The sequence below is a fragment of the Neopsephotus bourkii genome, unplaced genomic scaffold (assembly GCF_033783945.1).
Source record: "Neopsephotus bourkii isolate Nb327-2 ecotype Australia unplaced genomic scaffold, CSIRO-AGI_Nbou_v1 NB_1787, whole genome shotgun sequence".
NCBI classification, from domain to species: Eukaryota; Metazoa; Chordata; class Aves; order Psittaciformes; family Psittacidae; genus Neopsephotus; species Neopsephotus bourkii.
In genome coordinates, this window is record NW_026902261.1 from 1,271,103 (window position 1) to 1,295,384 (window position 24,282).

General features: G+C 51.1%; 1 protein-coding gene across 5 annotated transcripts; it reads left to right on the top strand.

The window, feature by feature from the left end:
- Window positions 1-7,249: 7,249 nt before the first annotated feature.
- SGK2 (serum/glucocorticoid regulated kinase 2) lies at window positions 7,250-23,509 on the top strand. 5 transcript variants are annotated; one of them, XM_061380065.1, is made up of 14 exons: window positions 7,250-7,704; window positions 13,447-13,516; window positions 14,710-14,767; window positions 15,606-15,655; window positions 16,247-16,304; window positions 16,903-16,986; window positions 17,278-17,409; window positions 19,008-19,120; window positions 19,652-19,688; window positions 20,250-20,336; window positions 22,044-22,139; window positions 22,498-22,653; window positions 23,019-23,108; window positions 23,327-23,509. In XM_061380065.1, the coding sequence occupies exons 1-14, from the start codon at window positions 7,653-7,655 to the stop codon at window positions 23,480-23,482; spliced, it is 1,239 nt and encodes a 412-aa protein (XP_061236049.1). In that variant the 5' UTR covers window positions 7,250-7,652; the 3' UTR covers window positions 23,483-23,509. The 5 variants fall into 5 exon arrangements, with proteins under 5 accessions (XP_061236049.1, XP_061236048.1, XP_061236050.1 ...); XM_061380064.1 differs by lacking the exon at window positions 7,250-7,704 and adding an exon at window positions 9,124-9,280 and having other exon boundaries at window positions 13,446-13,516; XM_061380068.1 differs by lacking the exon at window positions 7,250-7,704 and adding an exon at window positions 10,682-10,700.
- The last annotated feature ends 773 nt before the right edge of the window (window positions 23,510-24,282 follow it).

Below are 24,282 nucleotides of genomic sequence, written 5' to 3' on the forward strand. Positions count from 1 at the left end.
TAGGTGTAGATGGATGTAGTGAGAGCTAGGTGGTCTGACCAGCCCAACAAGCCCAAGCAGCAGCTGCTGAGCAGCAATGACAGTTACCTGCCTTGTTTACAGCGTAGTTACATGGATGTCAGGACTGCTTAATTCTTCCATCCAAATCCACCTTAAGGAACGGCGCTTCCCATCAATTACAATGTTTTGCCTCTGGCTGAAATCTTGAAGTCCACTTCTTGGTGACTTTTGTTTCATTTTGTTTTAACAATTTCATTTCTAAATTATGAAAAGTTAAAAAATATATATCTATATTGTTGGATTTGACATTGTTCAGGATACAGGAACAAACCAATTCATTCTGTGCAATCTACCAGATCTGTGGAGCTGTTTCCAATGTATGTGTGGTGTCATTGTGGTAAATAAGATGAAAAATGTATAGCAGAAAAAAACCCCAACAAATCTATCTTTAACATATAATGTGGTACATAAATATATGGAACAATAAAGAGCAGACATAGTCTGTGAGGCTGGCCTGGTTCATGGGGCCTGGGGAGGTGGGCAGGGCAGAGAAGATTCAGCCTCCTCACCCACTCACACTGGTGACACCTGAGAGGCACCGATGGTGAGATTAAGCTGTTTGCAAGAGGTGGGAAGAGGTGGTCCTAAAGATGGGGAGCTGTTTTCAGTCACTCCCTCCCTCCTCCCCAGCTTTGCTTTACCTGGTAGCTCAGACTCCCAGGGATAGATGGAGTTTGCAGATGTACCTCAAGATTTTTGTTCTTGTGAAGGAGGGACGCACCAACACCAAAAACTCAATGGGGAAGGGTGGGATAAATGGAATAATGAGCTGGGGTACCTCCTGCCTTGAACTAAACTCCCTCTGTGATCAAAACCACCCCAATTTGGGCCAATTTAAAAGCCACAACCATTAATTCGTTGCCCACCCTCTGCCACTGCCCAGCAGGGATGAAGATGGGGTACCCACGGCCCTGCTACCACAGCCCAGGCAAAGCCAAGGCCCCGTGGGTCTCCTCTTACTGTCCCAAATCATATTGAGCCCCAATACGATCTGCATGATCCTTGCCTGCTCTCGCCCCCCCCCCCCCCCCCCCGAAAACAGCTCCGCATTGCAGTACTGGGGTGTGGGGATGTTGGCAGCAAAGGGTGTGCAAGTGGGGGGGGATGTCCCTTCCAGGAGAAAACACAGCATTTTGGGCGGTTTCCTGGGCAGCCTCCAAAAGGGAAGCGCAGGGGAACTGCGGGGTTTATTCCATGTGAGGACAGGGACGTGTTGGGGCCACGGGTCGGTGTGGGGGGCATCGGGGTGGGTTAGCCGTATTTCCCTCCTTGCCGGCTCCCTTTCCTGGGGTATCCAGTTGTGCCACATCCTCATCACCCTCATCCCCATCCCCACTCCTATCCCTACCCCCATGCCCACCCCTCGCCCCATCCTCACCTTGATCCCGCCCGCCCCTGCCTGGCATCGGGGTTACCCGAACCAGCGCTGCCAGCGGCGGGGGGCAGCGCCCTCACCCGACGGCGCGCCCCGTACCAGGAGCCAGCCCACGGCGCAGCCGGTGGAGCTGCGACAGGGGCGGCTTCCTCATGGGCACCGCTGCTTTCCCCCGAGCCTCTGCTCTCTGCTCCACCTCTGTTTTCTCCAGCGGGTGCTGGGAAGGGACCAGCATAGGAGGACACCCAGTGCCCCTGCTCCCCGAGATAACCCCTCAGATCCTGGGAGTAAGCAGAGAGCTGGGGAGCCCGGGCAGGTTACCACATGCCTCTGCACATCTGTGGTTCCCAGCTGCCTTGCATGCAGTGGTTGTAGGGTCCTGTCATCTCCCTGCTCCTCCACTCGGGCTGCAGGCCTGCTGCCATGCCGCATTGTAGCACAGCTCTGCTCGCCTCTCCTCATAGGCAGCTGCCTGTGCGGGGATGCGGGATGCTCACAGACCAACCTGACCCTTGTCTTCATGCTTTTCAGCGACCGAAGGTTCTCTGGTTCAAGGCACACGATAATGGAAACTGTTTTATGAAGCTGTAATTTGGCACAGGTTTTAAACCTAGTTCAACACTTTTCCCCTTGTGAACAAAACTGGCTTCCTGCTTGGAGTGTATTGGGGGCTGTAAGGTGATTTGTGCCTTTTTTTGTGACAGTGGGGAAAAGTCAGGGCAGTCAAGGGCTCTTTGCTTCTGCCCCTCAGGTGCAGAGCTGGGGTGCCCTCAGCCCCAGCCAAGTCCTGCCCAGGCACAGCCCAGCCCCTGCTTCCCAGGAAGCAGCAATGCTGTCTGGCTGGAGGGGCTGTGCGAGGCATTTCTGTCTCCCCTGTGATGCCTGGCAGCCGGCTGCGTGGGTCCCAGGGATGAAACAGAGCGTCCAGCGCCTGCCTCACTGGAGCTGCGGTAAAGCCAGCGATTACCCAGAGAGCTCTAGCGGGCTTTGTCTTGCTGTCAGCTCTGCTCAAGTGCTTCCTCTGTGTTCCTGCTGGGTGACAACGCATACTCACAGCTGACGTGCGACAAGCTTGTAAAACGAGCCTGCCCAGCAAGCCTGAGCAATAAGCCGATGCTTTGTCCTCCAGACTTGTCCGTGGCTGTTGGTGCAACCCTTGTGACTTGGGCTTGAAATACAGGCAGCCCCCTTCAGCCTGCTGCAGCAGCTTTTGGATGCTGTACTGATGCCACTGGAAGCCTACATGAACCTAGTGCTGTGGGAGATGGGCAGCAGTTAAAGTGGGGGATGCAGCAGAGGGAACAAAATAAATCCCAAAATAGCAGTAGGTTTAATTTGCACAAAGCAGTCTGAAGTCTGATCTCAGTTCTAAATGGCTTTTGTCTGCAGCTCTGTAGCTCCTGGTCATGTGCTGCAGCAATCCTCTAAACCTTCTCATTCTGAAACCAAGACAAAGGCCCTCTCTGCGCTAGCAGGGAACAGATTTGTTTATCTCTCTGTGTCTTTACGGACCTCTGTTTGTGCTCATTCCCCAAGACATCAGGGTAATATCCAGTCTCTGTTATCCTCACGCACCCGCACGGCTGTGCCACCCAGTGGGACTGACGGTACAAGCTGGAGCGAGGGGAGGTCTGAGCCAGCATGCTGTCACTGGGAATGGGGTTCACAGAGGGACAGGTATGGTTCTGCCTTCTTCCCACACACATGGAGCCAGAGACCTTGGTTGCAGTGGCAGTTGGCTGTCTTGGCTTAATGAACCTTGAATGCTCCAAATCATGTATTCCAAAATGTGTCAGAAAATTCTGTGTTGATGGCAGCATGTTGTGGTTTAAGCCCAGCTGTAAATCAGACCACGCAGTCTCTCTCTCACTCCCTCCTCACCCTCCCCCCCTCCCCCAGCTTCCGGAGGGATGGGGAGGAGAATCTGAAGAATGTAACTCCCAATGGCTGAGATAAGAGCAGCCCAGTAACTAAGGTATAACACAAACCACTGCTGCTACCACCAGTAATAATAATGATAAGGGAAATGACAAGGGAAGAGAATACAACCGCTCACCACCCACCGACCGATACCCAGCCTGACTGACCAGTGATCTAACCCTTCCGAGTAACTCCCAGTTACATCCTGGGCATGACGTGCTGTGGTATGGAATACCTCTTTGGTCAGTCTGGGTCAGGTGTCCTGTCTCTGCTTCCTCCCAGCTTCCCCTCCTCCCTGGCAGAGCATGAGGCTCACAAAGCCCTTGGTCAGACTAAACATTACTGAGCACCAACTAAAAACGTCGGTGTTATCAGTGCTGTTCCCAGGCTGAAAGTCAAAACCACAGCACTGCACCAGCTACTAAGAAGGAGAAAAACTGACTGCTACTGCTGAACCCAGGACACAGCTTCAATCATAAATTTCCAGATTGGTTTGTGTTGGAAGGGACCTTAAAGCTTATCCAGTCCCAAACCCCTGCCACGGGCAGGGACCCCTTCCACTGGAGCAGCTTGCTCCAAGCCCCTGTGTCCAACCTGGCCTTGAGCACTGCCAGGGATGGGGCAGCCACAGCTTCTCTGGGCACCCTGTGCCAGCGCCTCAGCACCCTCACAGGGAAGAGCTTCTGCCTAAGAGCTCAGCTCAGTCTCCCCTCGGGCAGGTTCAAGCCATTCCTCTTGGCCTGTCCCTACAGGCCCTTGTCCCAAGCCCCTGTCCAGGTTTCCTGCAGCCCCTTTAGGCACTGGAGCTGCTCTAAGGTCTCCCCTTCAGGAGCCTTCTCTTCTCCAGGCTGCCCCAGCCCACCTCTCTCAGCCTGGCTTCAGAGCAGAGCTGCTCCAGCCCTATGAAGTCACTGGATCTGCCCCAGATGCACTGCTGCCAGGGGACAAGTCTCCACCTCACCCAGCTCCTTCCTTCGCTGCCGAGCTCTGCAGATTGCTGGTGGATCAGCACTGGGTCATGTCCCCATCCAGGAGGTGTTGCTGGCATTTGGGAGGGGACTCATTACCTCTGCTAGGACTTGGCATGTGACCTGGGACAGCCTCCAGTGAACTGAGCACTTTGTTCTGATCCGTTGCACTTCCCCAGTGGCTAGCTGCCCTCTAATCCCCCCCAGGAAGGGATTTTCCTGTCCCACCCCAGCTCCCTGTGCCTTGGTCCCCTCAGCAAGCACTGGCAGGGTAATCATTTACTTCCTGCCACAAACCACTCCTGCGGACTTTTCCTTCGACCTTCAGACTGAATCGCCAAAATAAAAGCAAGAGGAGGGAGAGGGTGCTGGTACCCACTGCTTCCCAAGCATGGCCGTGCCAGCCGGCCCTGCCGCCGCGGCCCAGGAGTGTCTCCTCACGCCTCGCTCCCTGCAGGTAATGCTGGTTTGCTTTCTCTGGGATGATCTTTCAGTGACTTTTTGTGACTTTAACTTCTCTCAGGGATTTCTTGAGCCCCTCTGAGAGAAGCAGAGGTTTTGTAAAGGATGTAGGGACAGGCAAGGGGAATGGCTTGAACCTGCCAGAGGGGAGACTGAGCTGAGCTCTTAGGCAGAAGCTCTTCCCTGTGAGGGTGCTGATGCGCTGGCACAGGGTGCCCAGAGAAGCTGTGGCTGCTCCATCCCTGGCAGTGCTCTTCATTAGGGACTGTAGCAATAGGACAAGGGGTAACGGGTTGAAACTGAAACAGGGGAAGTTTAGACTGGATATAAGGAAGAAACTCCTTACTGTTAGGGTGGTGAGGCACTGGAATGGGTTGCCCAGGGAGGTTGTGAATGCTCCATCCCTGGTGGTGTTCAAGGCCAGGTTGGACAGAGCCTTGGGTGACACGGTTTAGTGGGAGGTGTCCCTGCCCATGGCAGGGGGGTTGGAACTGGATGATCTTAAGGTCCTTTCCAACCCGAACTATTCTATGACTCTATGAAAAGGAGAAAAAACAACTTCGAAGAACCCCCGAGGTCACCAACAGTCTGTTCAGTCTTTCATGAATCCTCTTAAGATGAAGAAATAGGCTCTGACCTATAAAGAATATCCTATCCCTATCCTATCCTCTTCTTTACTCAGCAGAGATAACTGAGTAGCCAAACATTTCAAGTCACCTTTCACTGTAGGTTGATGGCAATTTGCTTTGTGCTCTCTAGAGAAATATTTGTTTTAATCTTATTTGGATCTTTCACTGCAATTCCAATTGCTCAGGACTGTGTGGTTCCACTTCAGTGATGCTTTTATGACTATGGTTATGGGTATTCCTAGATAAGGAGATTAAGATATTTCCTATAAAATAGCATATTTGCATAGCGTATAAAGGATTATAATATAGAGAGAAGGGTGCCTCTGCATGTAGAGACAATGGACCTGTTGACACTGGATGTGTCCTGCCCTGGAGAAGCTGCATATGTGGCTTCCCCAGGGTGAGTGGCACTGGCCTGGGCTCAGGGAGGGACCAGGCTCAGGTGGTGGGGATCACACAGCTCTCTACCCCTTGCAGAGCTTGGAGCAGTGAAGACAGCTTTCCTCCCTTGAGGGGAAAAGGAAAATGTTTCCAAGCACAGGCCATGGCTGGCGGTTCTGAGCTGGGAGAGTTCAGCTGAAAAAATCACCTTTCTGTAGCCTTGCTCTCACCATGACCTGATCAAGTCCAGCACAGGCAGAACACCTGCACAGAAGGGGTTAAATTGCCTGAGAGCTGCTCATCACCGCTGAACCCAGATCCAGCAGAGGTTTTCCTGGCATAGACATGTCCTCTGGAGCACAGGGGACACCTTCCTGCACAGAAGACCAACAAGACCAGCAGGTCTCTTGTTTCACTGGAGTTGTTTAGTTTTGTTCAGGATCGTGCAGCTGGGCAGGACAATGGGCGGTGGAAGGGGTGCACAGACAGGAACGTGTGCTTGCATGCCTGTATAATGTATGTGCCCTGCAAGTGCTCCCACTTCAGCGGCCCCTTGTGTTGGCACTGATGTGTCCCGCTGTGGGCAAGGGACAAGAGCGGCTGCAGGCTGCTGCTGGCTATGTCCATGGGTGCACAGGGACTAGGTGAGAGGAAAGGCCGCACCTCTTGCATATGGGGAGGGCTGCTCAGATGGGCAACACGCTGGAGGTTATCCCTGGTCACCACAGAGATGCTGCGAGGGCTGGAGCAGCTCTGCTCTGGAGCCAGGCTGAGAGAGCTGGGCTGGGGCAGCCTGGAGAAGAGAAGGCTCCTGAAGAGCAGCTCCAGTGCCTAAAGGGGCTGCAGGAAACCTGGAGAGGGGCTTGGGACAAGGGCCTGTAGGGACAGGCCAAGGGGAATGGCTTGAACCTGCCCGAGGGGAGACTGAGCTGAGCTCTTAGGCAGAAGCTCTTCCCTGTGAGGGTGCTGAGGCGCTGGCACAGGGTGCCCAGAGAAGCTGTGGCTGCCCCATCCCTGGCAGTGCTCAAGGCCAGGTTGGACACAGGGGTTTGGAGCAAGCTGCTCTAGTGGAAGGGGTTCCTGCCCGTGGCAGGGTTGGGACTGGGTGAGCTTTAAGGTCCCTTCAACCCAAGCCATTCTATGATTCTACATGATTCTACCTGTCCCACTCAGGTCCTCCACCACAGGGAAATCTGCTTGCCCAGACACTTCACCAGGTAGCCACAGAGATCTCCAAGGTACAGCTTTCTGCAGCTGCTCCAGGCATCTGGTGGCATCTGATATTAAATTTCCAGGTGAAGAACTGCCCTACACTGGGGATTTACTGGTGGCCCATGTCTTCCTGTGCTTCCAGAGAATCTGGCAGTCACTCTGGGTACAGGGAGGATGAATTTGGTCTCAGGTCCTCAAAAGCATCAAAACCCCAAATCCTTCTCCGAGAGGAGAAATCTGTGAATTCAACAGTTGTAGGGTAAATTTCTTCAGCTGCACAGAAGTCAAACAACCAGCCAGTGCCACCCAGTCATCTCCCAGTGCCCCCCATCCCAAAGCACTTTCCAGATGAGTGCAAGGAAAGGGGCACCGGGGCAGTGGTGGAGCACGGATAGTACCCACCAGGCTGAGCACTGGGTGGGTGCTGTCCCAGTGAGGGTGATGGATCCGGCCCATGTTCCAGAGCCATTCCTGACTGGCAGCAGCCAGCACTGCACCCAGCAGCCTCTTCCTACTCTTATTCCTGTGCCCTTCACCTTTGCAGCCAGAGAGACACCTGCACGCTCTGCTTCCTGAGGACGCCGGTGCTGGCTGCTGAGCTCCTGCCCCCAGCCATAAGGAGAAGGGACGATTTTGGCTGGCTTTATGTACACGGTCTGGATGGAGCCCTCCTCCACCACCCTGGGGAGAACAAAGGGTAATGCTCCTGGCTGGTTTGGTGTCACTGAGCTCCCACAGGACCCAGAGGAGGCCCAGGCGGTGATTTGAGCGTGATGGGGGTGGCAGCTCCACATTGCACCCCTGGCGCTGAGCTACACCCAGGGTGTGCACAGCCCTGAGTGTCAGCAAGCCTCACTAACGGAGGGGGCAGCATGGCCAAAACCAACCCAACCATTGCTTTGTCCACAGTATCTACCATCATTACTGGCCACACTCCAGAGCAGAGACTTTATGCATTCAAAGCCAGGTTGGAGCAACCTGGTCTAGTAGTAGGTGTCCCTGCCCATGGCAGGGGGCTGGAACTGGATGAGCTTTAATGTTCCTACCAATCCAAACCAGTCTGTGATTCTACAATTCCAGATGGTAAAAAAATTTCTTTCTGGGGTTCTTCTGCTTCCTCTTCTTTGGATAGAAAATGGGATTTTAATTAAAGATACCTTTCTGTGGAAAAATAAAATCAGGTAGTTTTTTGTCAATAATACCAATGGGTTTTATTGAAAGAAACAAAAGCAGAAGATACTGAGCTAAAAATGCAAGGTAGCTGCCGAAAGTATTCTGAAACTTGACCATTTCAAAGTAGAGGCAAAACTAGAGAAAATAAAAACATAATAGGAGATACTTTTAAAAGCTGATAATACTCATAGCTTGAGTTTGTTGGCTGAGGAAAAACCTCAGGCTTTAATCTGAGACAGAATGACATTTCAAGCAACTTGCTGCTTCCCCTCCCTTATTATGCATGGCAATGAGCACATCAAGTGTTTCAGATGGTTTTCTCCTGGTAGCTGCAGTCCTGGGTCAAGGACCTGTGCTATGGGAGGGAGGGCTGCCCACACCTCTGCCTTCCCCACTCACACCTCCCACTGCACTCACTCCACAAGCTTTCCCCTGCTGCACCTGCATGCAGGCAGATTTTACAGGAAACAACGGAAGCAAAAACCAACTGCTTTACTTTTAACAAGGAGAGAGAAGACACCAGCCTTTCTAGGACACCTCCTTCTGATCGGAGCTTAGTCTCTGTCCTCTCAAACCACCGCGTTTTCCCTTCCAACCCCTGTTTATGTTTGCATTTAATATCACTGCAAAGCACCAGCCTGTCTACCCTGGGCTGCCATCTTCCTGGGTCGGTGAAGGACACTGGAAGGAGCAGCTTCTTCTGGGTTTGACCTGAACCAAACAACAGTTCTGACCTTCCTCCAAACCACAGGACGGGACAAATTTCCAGCTTATTGACATGGCAGAAATTGTTCTGCACCCCTGAAGTGCCTGCTCCTTCCCACCACCTGCACCCTTCCCTCCTCATCCAAAACCATTCATTCATTCATTCATTCATCATCCTCCCTCCCTCCCTCCCTCCAATTATCACTCCTTGGGTGTATCTAGCAGGTGTCTCTTCTTTCTCCACAGCTGATGTGCTTTTCCTGCTCTCTTTAAAGGGCTGCCATGAGCCAGCAGCAGTGGTATTGTGTGTTTGAGGGGGTGCTGTGGCCTAAATGAACTGCTGCAGGAAACAAAGCTATTCTCCTCTGAGAGTCAGGAAAGAGCCTTGGGTTTCTGATGTGCCGGGGCTGTCAGCAGCAGGGTGGGCTGGTGAGAGGATGGGCAGTGTGGGAGAGGAGGGGTCCCTGTGCTCACTGGCTGTGCACTGCTTCCCATTCTTCAGGACACAGCGTCTGCTGGTGGATGTGCTCCCAGGTGTGTTTGATGCTTTCTTTTCTGTTTTCATGGGATTACTTTTCTGTGATGTGCTGTGAGCTTTACCTACCTGCTGCCCTCCTCCAGCTCTGCATGGGGTTCTTCTCTAAAATCTGGAGGGTTGTTTGTCTGTGAGCTCCAGCTTGGCTAGAGCTGGGGCTGTTTGGGGTTTGCAGAGCCCTTGGGGTGTAGGGGAAAAGATCTGCATGAGAAAATGGGATGAGCCAAGAGCTCCATGGGGGGCAGCTAAGAAAGCTTCCACAAGTGGAGAAGTCCTTCAAAGTCTTTCCTGACTTTTTCCTGACTTGCTGTGTGCTGTAGTGTCCCAGTGGATATGAAAATGTTGGAGCGAGGCCAGAGGAGGCCCCAGAGATGCTGCGAGGGCTGGAGCAGCTCTGCTCTGGAGCCAGGCTGAGAGAGCTGGACTGGGGCAGCCTGGAGAAGAGAAGGTTCCTGAAGGGGAGACCTTAGAGCAGCTCCAGTGCCTAAAGGGGCTGCAGGAAACCTGGAGAGAGGCTTGGGACAAGGGATGTAGGGACAGGCCAAGGGGAATGGCTTGAACCTGCCAGAGGGGAGACTGAGCTGAGCTCTTAGGCAGAAGCTCTTCCCTGTGAGGGTGCTGAGGTGCTGGCACAGGGTGCCCAGGGAAGCTGTGGCTGCCCCATCCCTGGCAGTGCTCAAGGCCAGGTTGGACACAGGGGCTTGGAGCAAGCTGCTCCAGTGGAAGGGGTCCCTGCCTGTGGCAGGGGTTGGGACTGGGTGAGCTTTAAGGTCTTGTCCAAGACAAGCCATTTCAGGGCTCCATGACAATGGAGTTGAGTGGGCCTGGAGTTACCCCTTAGATCTTTAGAAAGGGAAAGCTTGAGTTTTGGGCTATTTTTGGCCAGTAATAGCCTGTGTATATAGGAGTCCTCCTTTCCACCTTCTCCTGTGCTCCTCCTCTGAGCTGGAACTGGGGTGTCTCCCCCATATGCTGTCTGCAGCCCCTGGGCTGGACGAAAGCTGTGGGCTGCCTTAGGTGCTTCTCTCTCAATCTTGCCATTCCAAAACCTGTGCTTCTTCCAAAGCAGTGTTTGCTGTCCCAGTGACAGTCTGCCTGGTCTCCTTGCCTCTCCATGCTGGCAACTAGCCCTTTTCAGAGTGGGAGAGGATGAGGCACTTGCTTGGAGGGGTTTGCAATCTAGGTTAGGTAGGAAATGATGCTGAGAGCAGTGACATCAGGGAGGAGGGTGGGAGGCAGCTTGCAGATGACGAGTCTATGAGGTTGCCTTTCCGTGCAAGGTACGTATTGCATTAGTAATGTGTTTGCAGCAAATAGTGCTGGGCTGGCATGGGAATGTGGGTCACCACTGGCAGAATTGTTAAAGGAAGAGGGAGCTGCTTGTGCTGTGCTGGGAAGAGAATGTATGTTACTGAGGGATGTTTGGGGTGGGGGAGATTTTAGCTGCAGTAATTGCTCCAACTTGTAAGTAGCTGCTTTATATTGTGCGAGTGGTTGCCTGCTGTTGGGGAGATGCCTCTGGTCAAGGTGTTGGGAGTGAAATGGTCTTTGAGGAGGGGGTGTGGGATGTGATAGTTTGTGTTCCTGGTGTCTAACAGTTACCTCGTATCAGAGAACTCCTAGACACACTAGCTGATGCTCTCTGTGGCTCTGGTCATGCCTGGAGCATCCCTGCCACCCCAGCAAGCGCAAGGAGGGATGCAGCCAGGCATGGCTAACCAAGAATTCCTGCCTTTATTCATGACCTATTTCTGATTCTGTTGTTCAGTGTGTGTGCACTCAGGAAATCTTTGTATTTTAGAGAGTAGCATTTGTTAGTGATAAAGAAAAGCTTATTTGACTGCTTAGGAGATTTAAACCAGAAACTTACTTGGTTTTGAAGGTGTACTCAGGCTCAGGAAGGAGGCTCTGGGCGTGAATAGAAAATGATAAGGTATGGGGACGTACATATCCTAAAAATGTGCTTGGTACAGAAAGAGACTCTCACCCCAGAGCAAGTACATTTAATGAAATAGCATTTGTTGGAAAATGCTGCTCTTGGTCAGCAGAGACCAAGAACGGAGCAGAATGGGGCTGGTGGAGGGAAGCATGGGTGGGCTGCTAGGCTGCGGTACTGGAAATAAGCCCCTGTGGGGCTGCAGGCCCAAGCTTGCTGGTCCAAGCCCCTCTGAGCAAGATGGGACTTGTCCTGCATTCGGCACTGAGCACAGATTAATGTGTTTTTGGCTTGTCCACATGCTGCCCAAGATGTCCACCTGTGCCCAAGCCATTATTTTCCTGGAATCTAGACTCAGAACAGTGTCAGTAGCAGCAGGCTAAAGCTGAGCTTGTGGGAGTTCAGATTTGGAGTGAACAGGCTGCATTAGCTGATGGAGCTGCATGTATGGAGTGAGATGAGCTGTTGAACTGTGCAGGCTTGGTTGGGTTGCTAAGGAGAGATGGTCTTGGTCAGGGGTGGCAGCCCTCACCCCTCTAAATGCTGCTGCCACTTGCACTTTGGGGGTTGCTCCACATGTCCCTGTGTACCCCTGCCATCACTAGTGCCACCCTCCTGCACAGCACTGAGCCTTGAGTGAGCGCTGCCTGCTCTGGGAAGCATGGCTGATGTCCCTCTGTGGTGACCATGGTTGTGGCCAGCCTGTCCAGCAGCCTGTGGGATACCTGCAGCCCTGGGGCAGGCACTCACCTTCAGCCAGTGAGCCTGACTCTCAGGGAAGTACGGACTATACCCAGTGGGAAGAGACGGGGTTGGTCTGTCTGGGTGCTGCCTGCATGTGTCGCTGCTAGGGCAAGCTTCTATACCTGCTGCAGGGAAAAGGCAGGGTCTTGGACAAGCCTGATATTATAAGCTCTCACTGAATGCTTTGTGGCTTTTCTTTGAATTCCTGCTTTCCATTTCATACCCATTCAGAAACTCTAAACTTTCTACAGCCTGGTTTTTGGCTCCTTGTCAGATCTGCACACAGATCCTGAAGCTGCTGATGCTGCCTGGGCTTAGCAGCTCTCTGGAGTGCAGGTTCCTCCATCCTGCACATTCTAGGAAGAGCTCTGTAAATGGGCTTGTGCTCACCTGGAAACTTCTTGTTCTACAAGCCCCTTGCCTGGGGAAATGGGGTCTGGCAGTTGGTGCCCCCGGTTCCTTGGTCTGTGGAAGAGCTACTGCAGGATTACAACTTGTGTGTAAAGCCCCCCCCCCCCCCCCTTTTACGGGGATGAGGGGGGAGCATGTTTCCTGTTTCCGTGAATGTTTTGATTCTTTCCTTCCAGTAGCAAAACTAGGGCAGAGCCAGGGAGTGAAAATGAGTCTGGGCATTTTTTGTTATCTACTTCCAACCAAACCCAGGAACCCCCTGTACAGGCTGCACTTCTCAGTCTTCTCTCTTGCTCAGCCTGTGCAGTAGGGAGCAGGGTCAGGACTTTGCCTCTCTCTGAAGGGAGCAGTGGTGGTGATGACTATGATTGGTGGCAACTGCCTGCACAGCTGAGCAGAAGGGATGCTCTGTGGTGGGAACCCCAGCTTCTGCCTCTGGCTATATGCCCTCGGGCAAGTCAGTTCCTTGTTGTGGTGTGTGTGTCTGCATGCTGGCTTACCTCCTGCAGGGCCCTGAAAGGTTTCATTCATGTCCCTAATTACTCCCAGAGTCCTGAATGAAAAGGGCAGGGGATGTGCCAAGTGTGTGGCTACCCCGGTACATGATCCTTGTGAGCACTCTCCTTGTTCCCCCTGGAGACCCGAGGTGGCTCAGGGAGGCAGCAGTGGCCCTTTAGCCCAAGTTCCCTCTGCCACAGGAGAGTCTGTTTTGCGGCACTGATCCCCATCCTGTGAGCTATTGAGGGCTCCTGGTGGGGCTGGGAGGGGAGCTGTCCTGGTTCCTATAATTTCCTGGTTATTTTGGTACTTTGGTGGAAGGGGGAGGAGGGCAGCTGTGAAGAGAAGAGCAAGGTCAGTGAAGAACAAACGTGTCTCTGTGCACTTGTGATTGCGCTGCCAGCTAACCGGTGCTGATGCTCCAACTTTCCTCACAGAACTCATCAAGCACGGCCGGGAGAGGATAGGACAAACCATCAAGGCCTCCGGCTCCAGGCTCTGCTCATAGTGAGTATGAAAGCCCTCCGGGGGTGAGAGCCCTTTAAAAGCTCAGCCCGATAGCCCCTGTGCTGGCTTGGCGGGGGATGGAGCTGGCTGGCACTAGGCAGATGTGGGCAGTGCCTGGGGACAGCTTCCAGCGCCTGCCATCAGCCTGGCCACCGGCGAGGGGGCTCTGGGATGGCCTGGGGTCTGTGCATGGGGGTGCAGAGAGGGAGCACCCACAGGTGAGATGAGGGGAGGCTGGTGGCATCTTCAGGCCCCCTTTTTGGAAGGGGCAGGGCAGACGGAGGAGTGTGAGCTTTCAGAGTATCCCTGCTGCGTATGGGAGGTTTGTGGGGCTGAGGGACAATGGACAAAGCTCTGGGGCAGGGGAGAAGGGAACAGTGTGGGGGGTTTTCTTTTTCTGCCCAGCCCCCCCCCCCCCCCCCCCCCGTCACCTCTAATCCTGGCTTTTGCAAGGAGGTGGGGGGGAACCCTTAAAAGTAAAGGGAGAAAACCCTGGGGTGGCAGGACCCAGCTCTCCCCACTGATGCTGGAGCAGAGCAAATCTGAACTGCCTAGTGTTGTTCCAGTCCAACTGCTCCAGCAGCAGCTGCGCTGGGTAGATGAGAGCCCTGTGCTTCAATGCCTCTGCTCATGGGTATGGCCAGTGCCTCTCCTGTGGGCTGTCAACAGCCCCAGGCAGATGTGGTCTGCCCTGGGTGGGGGAATGGCCCCCAGCTGCTGCCAGCATGGGGGTGCGGCGGTTGGACCTGGCTGGACCCCCCCTGACTGCCCTGTGTGACATTCACTGGGTGGCAGGGCTGGGAGCAGCGGGGTCTCTGTGCACTGGGACAGGGGCTGCATCTGCCTCGAGAGGGGCCTGTCCCGTCCAGGAGAGCTGCAACCTCCTCCTGCCTTGGGGCTGCTGTGCTGCTCTTCATGTGTTAGCTCCCTGACCAGTTTCTGCTATTGCAAATCAAGAACTAACTGTGGCATCTAATATATTGCTTGTTCACACCCCTCACTCCAACCTCCTGTCAGCATGTGTGTATTCACTGTTCCCTGTCTCCCCAGAGCATGTGCACCCTCACCCCTTAGGAGCAGCAGTGCCACCAAAGGGGTAGCTGGGGGTCTCTGCTGAGGTATTCTGTGATGGAGGGGAGCAGTTTCTCTCTTGGATTTTGTTTTCAATATTGGCTTGCTCTTCTTTTCCCAAGTGCTGAAAGAGTTGCCTTTTTAATGGATCGTTCCCGGAGCCCAGATAAAAGCACCCAGGTGAGATCATGGCTCTGAGCCAGCAAGTCTTCACCTTGGGGATGCAGAGGGGCTAGTGCCTGTAGGAGAAAAGCAAGGAGGAGAGCCTATGTTAGCCTGCCAGGAGTCTTGCTGCTGCCTTATCCCTGTGGATTATGCTGGGTGGAGGTAAAATGAGAGCAGAGAGGGCCTATATAGCCTTTTGGACAAGGCAAAATGCTCCCAGAGTCTGGGGAGGGGAAGACTCCTGGGGACCAGGGAGAGGAGGAAGACCATGTGTGTATGTACTGCTGTCACTGGGAAGAGAGAGGCTGCATCTCCGTGGTGCTGGGTGTGCATAAGGCTACTTCCAAGGCTCCAGACTTGGCAGTTTTGGGGCTCAGCAGTAGTGGGCAGAGGGCTGCAGTGTCTGGGGACAATGCTTATGTCCTGATGCAGGAGTGTTCCTCTATGAGCTGTGCAAAGTGCTTCTTGCTTAGCCCAGGCAGTAGGGAATGGCTTGTTGTCTCAGTGCTGTAGTGAGCAGCTGAGACCCACAGTGGCTTTCCTCTGTCACAGCACAACAGGTCCTAAAAACCTCAAGTTGGGGCCAAGCAGTTGCTTAGTAGTTTTTATTTGTGCAAGTATGGGATGAGGACTTCAGCACATACTCTAGCTTAGTAAAGTTTCCAGCTTGGGAATGATACAGCTTTAGTGCATAGCTTTGTTCTCCCTTCCCCCTCACTTCAGTTGCCAAAGCGTCCGCTGTGTCTCTTGCTAATGGGTATTTAATAACTCTGCAAGTGATACTGTTTTGAGGGAAGGAAAGCACAACCTGCAGCATGGTCCTTGTGACTAATATTATTGTTATCCTCTCTAGCCTCCAACACCAACTGACAACATCAACCTTGGACCTTCTGCTAACCCAAAGTAAGCTCCCTGCAAAAGCCAGGTAGGGTGTGGGGCATGCAGTGAAGAGATTTGGCAGGGGAATGTAGTTGGCCCCTGTGTCTTGCATGGGTGGTGTCTACAAAATCTTAACAATTGCATTTCTTGGCTTTTAATACCATGTGTATCAGCAATGCATTAGCTTTCAAGACATTCAGCTATAGCTGGTCCCTGTTATCATAATCATCTTGTCCAAGTCTGCAGCCCCTTGTTCTGTCTCTCTTCAGAAGTAGTAAGGGAAGATCTTCCTCATCCCTGCTGGCTCCATGACTACCTTTCTCTAGAAACAGGAATAAACTGCGTCTCCTATAGAGGTGCCACTTGGTCCCACAGGTGCTTTTCTCTGATGCAGTGCTCAGCAGCAGGCTGAGGGGCTGTTCACCCTCTGTTGGCTGCACTGACGTAGGCAGTGTGAATCCAATGCTGGCCAGGGGTGAGGGTCACCCATCTGGTGCCCTTTAATCCCTTCCACAAACACTGGTGGTTCCTAAAAGGAACTCTGCCCTGATGGCAGTGTTGCTGTTGTGTGTTTCTCTCCCAGAAACATTAACTTGTTTCTTTCTTGCCCAACAGTGCCAAACCAACAGACTTTGACTTCCTGAAGGTTATTGGCAAAGGAAGCTTTGGAAAAGTAAGTGGGTTTTTACAGGTGGGCTGGAGCTCTTTAGAGGCGGCTTAGAAAAAACTTTCTTGCTGAAGGAGTTTCTAGCTGTGTCCTTTGCTTGTACCTCTCCTAAAGAGCTTGTTCTGAGTGGGACTGGGAACAGAAGAGACTGGAGATAAGAGTCTTCATAGTTCATTCTTTGTGCTGTCCTGCAACCTCTATAAGGACACAAGTGTGAGGTATCTTATGCTCAGGGTGGTGACGGCAAGGAGCAGTACTTGATTCAAAATAAGCTTCAAACTTGCTCAGCTAGCAAAAATTCTCCAGGCAAATCTGTACTTTGAGATAGCAAGGATCCATTTTAAATAGGGCTGTCTGCAGATGCTCCAAAACTATTTTCTACCAGATGTGTAAAAGGTGTATGTGGATATGTCATGTGCTCTCTTCTGGCAATGAGAAAGTGCTGGGAAATTGGAGGACTGGAGCTATGTCTTTAAAACTTTGTACTTGGCCTTCTGAAGCTGTATGCTGTGTATAGTCACTCACACAAGTGGGGAGCTCATGAGGAAGCACTAACCCAACGGAAGGTGAGAATGAAATCCATTAACAGGACCTTCTGTTGCAGGTTCTTCTGGCGAAACGCAAGTGTGATGGGACTTTTTATGCAGTGAAAGTTTTGCATAAGAAAACCATCCTAAAGAAAAAGGAGGTATGTCAGCTCTCCTTGGTTACTTCTGTAAATAGTGGTCAGCCTATGAGTCATCCGGGTAATGCAATTGAGGTATCTTGTGGCTGGTATTCATGTAGACAACTCACAGGCTAAACATGCATTTCTCTGTGCCACGGGAACATGGCTAAGAACTGAGATGATGCAGGACAGACAGCAGAGAGCAGTTCCTTTCCTGGGGCTGAAACTTCCACGTTTTGAAAACAGCAGTGAGCCCTTATGGCAGACTGGACCCTTGCCTGAAATGCTAATGCCATGCCTGCTTTTTGATAGCAAACCCACATCATGGCAGAACGCAATGTGCTCCTGAAAAATGTCAAGCACCCCTTCCTTGTGGGACTCCATTACTCTTTCCAGACCTCGGAGAAGCTTTACTTTGTGCTTGACTATGTAAATGGAGGAGAGGTGAGTGCACTTACAGGCTTTATTTCGATCCTTGGTCCTTCCCAAGCATGCTTCTTTATTGTCTAAAACTGTTTCTTGTCACAAGGTAATTATATTGAAGTACAGTGTTCCTTTAACTGGAATAGGTTGCCCAAGGAGCTTGTGAATGCTCCATCCCTGGCAGTGTTCAAGGCTAGGTTGGACGAGGCCTTGGGTGATATGGTTTAGAGCGAGGTGCCCCTGCCTATGGCAGGGGGGTTGGAGCCTGACAATCCTTAAGGTCCTTTCCAACCCTAACTATTCTATGATTCTATGATTCTAACTGCTACCAAGACCAAGCCAGGAGTAGTGATATGCTGTCTTGGTTTAAGCCCAGACAGTAACTCAGAACTATGCAGCCGCTCACTCACTTTCCCCCTGCTCCCAGAGGGATAGAGAGGAGAATGGAAAGAATGTAACTCCCACGGGCTGAGATAAGAACAGCCCAGTAACTAAGGTATAACACAAATCACTGCTGCTACCACCAATAATAAGGGAAATAACAAGGGGAGAGAATATGAAACTAAAAGGGAAAAACAATAAACACAAGTGATGCCCTATACAATTGCTCAGCACCCACCAACCAATAGCCAGACCAACTCGAGCAGTGATCTGGGCCTTCCGGGCAACTTGCCCCCATTTCTATCCTGGACATGACATGCTGTAGTATGGAATACCGCTTTGGCTGATTTGGGTCAGGTGTCCTGTCTCTGCTTCTTCCCAGCTTCCCATGCCCCTTCTCACTGGCAGAGAGCATGAGACTGAAAAGTCCTTGATCAGGGTAAGCGCTACTGAGCAACAACTAAAAAACATCAGTGTGTTACCAGCATTGTTCTCAGACTGAAGCTGAAAACACAGCACTGCGCCAGCTACTAGGAAGGAGAAAAATAACTTGCAGCTAAACCCTGGACACTATCTCACCTGTAAACTGTGTGAAATCTTGCTGTCTATGACCTGAATCCCAAGGCAAGGATACTGAGAAAAGAGACTGTTAGGGAGGCTTTAAAATCCTATGGAGAATACAGAAAATGCTGATGCTGGTGGGATCCAGGCGAAATCCACTTGTGGGCCAGCTCTGGATCCTAGTCTAATGCTTGGGTGATGTCACTGCAGTTTGCTAGATTTCTTTTTTTGTCCTGTAAAAACCTTTATTCAGGTTTGGGGTTTTTTTCCTCATGATACCTGAAACTGGCTGTGAGATAATGTTAACATGAATGTCTTGACCAAAGACAACTTGTATGGAGGATCTTAATGGATTCCGTTCTGTGCATGCACCACTTCTCATGGCCATACTAGCACTATAATCAGCCTGTGGCTTCTAGCAAGCTACGAAGCTTAATTAAATCGGCAGATGACCATTTGTGGGGCAATGAATGCTTAACTGAGAAGAAGACAAATGAAGCAATTTCTAGAAAGGTGTTTAGATTGCTTAAAGTCACTTGGTTTGGGCTTATTTGATGCTGTTCATGTGCTACTTGCTGCAAATCAGTTTTCACTTGAGTAGATGGGTTTCAGGCTTGCTCCAGGTATCCTTCAGGTTTTTTAGAGAAGAAATGATCCACTCTCTCATCTGCCTGTAGCTTTTCTTCCACTTGCAAAGGGAGCGCTGTTTCCGTGAACCCCGGGCCCGATTCTATGCTGCAGAAGTTGCTAGTGCAATTGGATACCTGCATTCCTTAAACATCATTTACAGGTAAGGTGCTGCCAGGGAGAGCATGGGCACCAACTCTGCTCAGCCCAGCTGTATGCAGTGCTGGGAAGGAAAAGGGAGTCACTATGGCCCTTCAAAATGCAGGACTGGAGCAGCTGGAAAATCAACTACCTGACAAGATAGTGCTGTTGGCACTTTATCCTGCAAGAGGGGTGCTGTCTGTGTGGGTCTGATGGGCAATAAATATTGCTAGCCTGATAGTGAAAAGGAGAGAGAATGGTGAAGTGTAAAGATCCAGAATAAACCTGGCTCAATAAGCAAGAATTTGTCACTTTGTAACAATTTATGCATAGATAATGCAGGCTAAAACCTGATCCTGTATGACAGGGTCTTGCTATGTTTGCATGTGTCTGTATTGATACTTAGAAGTGATGGGAGTCTATACTTGGGGAACACTGTGATGAACCAGATTGGGGAGTTTTGTTAGCTCCCGTTCTTAGCTGATACTGTTTCAGATCTGGCTTCTCTAAATATCTGGCCAAATGTGCTCCAACAGCATTTTCTGTCTTGCAGGGACTTAAAACCTGAGAACATTCTCCTGGATTGCCAGGTATATTCACAGATTGTGCTGCCTTCCTTCTGGCTTTAAAACCGTCAGGACCATAAACAGAGGAGTATGGTCCTGCAAGCTGGGCTGTAGCTCATTTCACTGTATGTATTCTGTATGTATGCACCACTGCCCTTCTCTGCAGGTCCTGCAGGAGGGGGTGAGCCTCGGCTCCACAGAACTGCGCACCCAGGGCCCACAGCTTACTCCCAAAAGCTGGGGCCTGACGTGTGGGCAAGGATCGGGGTGCTAAGAGCATGTCACTGCTGCTATGCTGGTGGTGATTGCTATACAAACTGGCTTTGGGATAAAGCAGTGGCAAAGCACCACAGTGCTGGATCTCCTAATAGCTATACAGTTGTAGACAAATAAATTAATCTAGGTTAAACTTTCTCTATCAACTCCCATACCTGTGTTATAAGATGCCCAGAAGGTGAGGGAGGGAAGCAGATGAGCAGTGGGTAATCCAAACATACATGAGATGCAATGGAAGGCCAATGTGTGGCAATCCTGTCTCTTCTCTAGAAAGAGAGGGCCAAGCCAAAACACCTCTCTCTTTTCTAGGGACACGTAGTATTGACAGACTTTGGACTCTGCAAAGAAGGCATGGAGCAAGAGGAGACAACTTCTACTTTTTGTGGCACCCCTGAGGTACAGCATGTGCTGGGGTTTCTCTGTGACCTGGGGCTGAAAGCCTTCAGAGACTTGCTGCTCTGGGTCTGACTTGCATGAGTGCTCAGCATTCCAAAATATGGGCTCTGTGAATTAGATCATTATCGGCTCTTTGAGGTTGTCAGCCTGAAGCTGGAGTTCAGATGAGGCCTCAGAGGTTTTACCTGTGACAACTGTGCTGTTGCGGTAGGGAACCCTGCACTGGAAAGGGCCAGTCTTGTGAAACTGGGGCTGTTTGAGGTGGCTGCGGAGACAGCCTTGACCCTGGGAGCCCATGAACAAGCCTGTGACAAGGCTGTTTACCTAATCTGATACCCTGGAGCTGCAGAACAGGGAGCTGGTTGGTACTGGCACACAGGACCTTGTTGTGCTCTTCTGTTTGTCCTTGGTATGCAGGAGCTGCAAAACACTCTGTGCAGAGGAGAGTATCAAGCTCTTATCTGGAATGTGGACACTGCTTACAGGGGAGGGGAGGAAATGCTTTTTCTCCAACAGACCTCAGTTAGGGTTTGCTAAAACCTATCTCGGATTTGGATTCTTGGGAGGCTTTTTTTTTTTCCTGCTGTTTACTGAGTTGGGGATTTTGCTAGTGTTTTGGCCTAGGTAATATAGCTGTTCTGCTGTACTTCCTCAGACAGCATAAAGAAGGGTCTGTAAACAAGGTACTTTCCAGTATTCAAGCTGAGTAGAAGTGGCCAGGAATCTCCTGGTGGTAGGTCTTGGCTTTCAGTATGGACCCACTTGTACAATAGCAAGGCATGAACCAAGCAGGACTGTTTCAATAAAATCATACAGAATTGGAGACTGGTTTGTGTTGGAAGGGACCTTAAAGCTCCTCCAGCTCCAACCCCTGCCACAGACAGGGACCCCTTCCACTGGAGCAGCTTGCTCCAAGCCCCTGTGTCCAACCTGGCCTTGAGCACTGCCAGGGATGGGGCAGCCACAGCTTCCCTGGGCACCCTGTGCCAGCGCCTCAGCACCCTCACAGGGAAGAGCTTCTGCCTAAGAGCTCAGCTCAGTCTCCCCTCAGGCAGGTTCAAGCCATTCCCCCTTGTCTGCCCCTGCATTCTTTTGTTTGTTGTGTGGGGGTTTGTTTGATTTGGTTTGGTTTTGGGGTTTGGGGGTTGTTGGTTTTTTGGGGTTTTTTGGTTGGTTTGGGCTTTTTTTTTTGGGGGGGGGGGAAGAGGAGGGTGTGAGGGGTGTGTTTTTTGGTGGGAGCCTGATTAGTACACAGAGATAATCCTGTGGGAGACCAGGCTCAACGTGCTGCTTCAGTTCTTGTCCCTTGCGCTTGGTAGTAGTTGCTGGCAGTTTTGCGGCTTTCGACAGTCTTAAGGGGACTGGAAGCTGCAGTCTTCTCAAAACCACGGGAGCCTCCTAAAGGTGTAATGTGCTAGTGCAGGATGGATTTGATGGTTAGTTGTGGTGCGCGGCAAATACTTGTAAAAGTCCTCTACAGGAAAAGAACCCTCTGTAACCCATAAAAACACTTTGGGATGTTTGGTAGGTGGCTTTCAAACTCTGCTCTGAAGCAAGTGGAGAGTATATCAAGGCATAGCAGTAAATGGATCTGTGTGTTTCCTAATGCATTTGCTGAGCTTGAACTGCAGTCAGGTTTGCATGTTTATGAGGACAAAGCCCTTCCTTTGTAAGCTGACTAAAATATTTGCTGCTGACTCTTCTTAGTACCTGGCTCCTGAGGTGCTAAAGAAGCAGCCGTATGACAGGACAGTAGACTGGTGGTGCCTAGGAGCTGTCCTCTACGAAATGCTGTTCGGACTGGTAAGTTTGGAAGCAGTCTGTTTTTACTTTACATAGAGTCATAGAATGGTTAGGGTTGGAAGGGACCTTACGATCATCCAGTTCCAACCCCTGCCATGGGCTGGGAACCCCCCTGGTGAGAATTACTCTATGGTGGAGAAATTAATTTTGAAAGTAGTGGTGTGGGGTTGGTCTGGTGTTCACATGGTACCTGTCACACACAACTGAATCCAGAGTTAAATGGCATAGTTCAGCACACCATTGCCCCTCTGAACAGCAGTATGGCAGGTCTCCCTCATCTTGCTGCAGGACTTTTGACCTGACATTCATTACAGTAGCTCATGTTTCACATGGCTGCTTCTCATCTCTGTCAAATTAGCCTCCTTTTTACAGCCGGGATGTGTCTCAGATGTATGACAACATTCTGCACAAGCCGCTCCAGATCCAAGGAAGTAAGACTGTAGCAGCTTGTGACATTCTCCAGGGACTTCTCCACAAGGACCAGAAGAGGAGGCTGGGTGCCAAGTCAGACTTTGTAGGTGGCCTCCATTATGATCAGGAGGGAGATGGGTAGGAAACCTTTCTATTCTGAACCTTTCTTTCATGACAGCAGTACTGCCTTGGAAAAAGCGTTCCATGCAGTCTGATGTCTCTTCAGCCTCCGAAGAATTGGGTTTCCAAAGGGAAAGATATGGTTGCAAACTAGGACACCTATATGTGATGGTTATCTCCCTTCAAGGGATTACTGGACCATGACCCTTATGTGTTAAGAATTCGCTACATGGCCCTTATGTGGATATGTAGTGGCTTCAACCACTTAATCCTATGAAACCAGCTAGCAGGCACTGGAAAAGAAGGGTTGGCAGAAAACTGACTTTTCACCCTTCACTTTATATGCAGCTTGAGATAAAGAATCATGTATTCTTCAGCCCAATCAACTGGGACGACTTGTACCATAAGAGGATAACTCCTCCATTCAACCCCAATGTGGTAAGTGGGTATTTCTTTTGGTATTTGTTATAGTGGTACAAAAGGAATCCTCTTCAGGGGTCTTACACTGATACTGAGGGGTGCTGAAGTGCAGGTTGGGAACCGTAGATGCAGAAGTCCTGACTCTCCTGGAAGAGCAGCTGTGTTAGACTGAATACAAGTGGCTGGTTGGGGACTACTCACCTGGAGTGACTGTGTGTGTCTGTTCCTTGGCTTAGGCTGGTCCAGCTGATCTGCGACACTTTGATCCAGAGTTCACCCAAGAAGCCATCTCCACCTCCATCACCCACACACCTGACCTAGCAGCCAGCACCTCCAGTGCCTCAGATGCATTTTTAGGATTTTCTTATGCACCAACTGAAGAGGGCATCTAGGTTTTACAAAGGCTTTGAGAAGTCAGATTTTTAACTGAACGGTTTTTATGTCTGGGGGGTGTTGGTTTTGTTTGTGGGTTGGGGGGGGTTGTGGGTGTGGGTTTTCTTGGTTTTGGTACTGTTCTTTTGCTCATGGTTAAGGAAATTGGGACTAACACAGTAACTGGCTGGGATGGAACCATGAGTTCTTAACTTTTGCTGTTTGAATTTCTCTCTGAATAACTCTTTCCTCCCTGGTAGGGAGAGACACGGGTTAGTATGATTTCCCCCTAGACTGTCTTGTGCTAGTTGGCAGACCTGTATTCATTCTGTGTTTGTATTTCTGGTGGGGGTATGTACAATCACTCACATCAACAGCCGTGTGCCTGAAACTGACCACTCTTAACTTTTTTTTTAATCGTTTGTGTGGCACTAACCTCTGTCAAAGGGGTTCCCCCTCTCCTCCCCAGTAGTGAGGAAAGCCCTTCACACTACCAAGAGCTCTGGCTTCTTTCCTTTAATTGGACCGTGCAGAAGCAACCGTGAGGCTGTTAAGTAGAAGTCAGTTTGTGGGATAAAAAGATGAAGAAAGGACAGAGCTGCTTGGAAAAAAAACACCAAAAATAACCTTCTGGCCAACCCTGGCTTGAGATGGGGACTTCTTTCACAGCACACAGGCCTGAGGCACACAAACACTACTGCAACAAGCATGACCTGAAGCATGGTTGGAGCAGAAGACAGCGCACATTGATGAGACCCTGCACGCTCTGGTGCCCATCTGAATGTGCCACTGATGCAGAAGAGCGTCCTGGGCTCAGCAC

Excerpts from the sequence above, each read along its gene's own strand:
- SGK2 (XM_061380064.1), top strand. The coding sequence starts at position 9,218 with ATGAACTGCTGCAGGAAACAAAGCTATTCTCCTCTGAGAGTCAGGAAA. Across the intron at positions 20,337-22,043 it reads CTTTTTGTGGCACCCCTGAG|TACCTGGCTCCTGAGGTGCT; the intron begins GTACAGCATGTG and ends GACTCTTCTTAG. Across the intron at positions 23,109-23,326 it reads CTCCATTCAACCCCAATGTG|GCTGGTCCAGCTGATCTGCG; the intron begins GTAAGTGGGTAT and ends TCCTTGGCTTAG.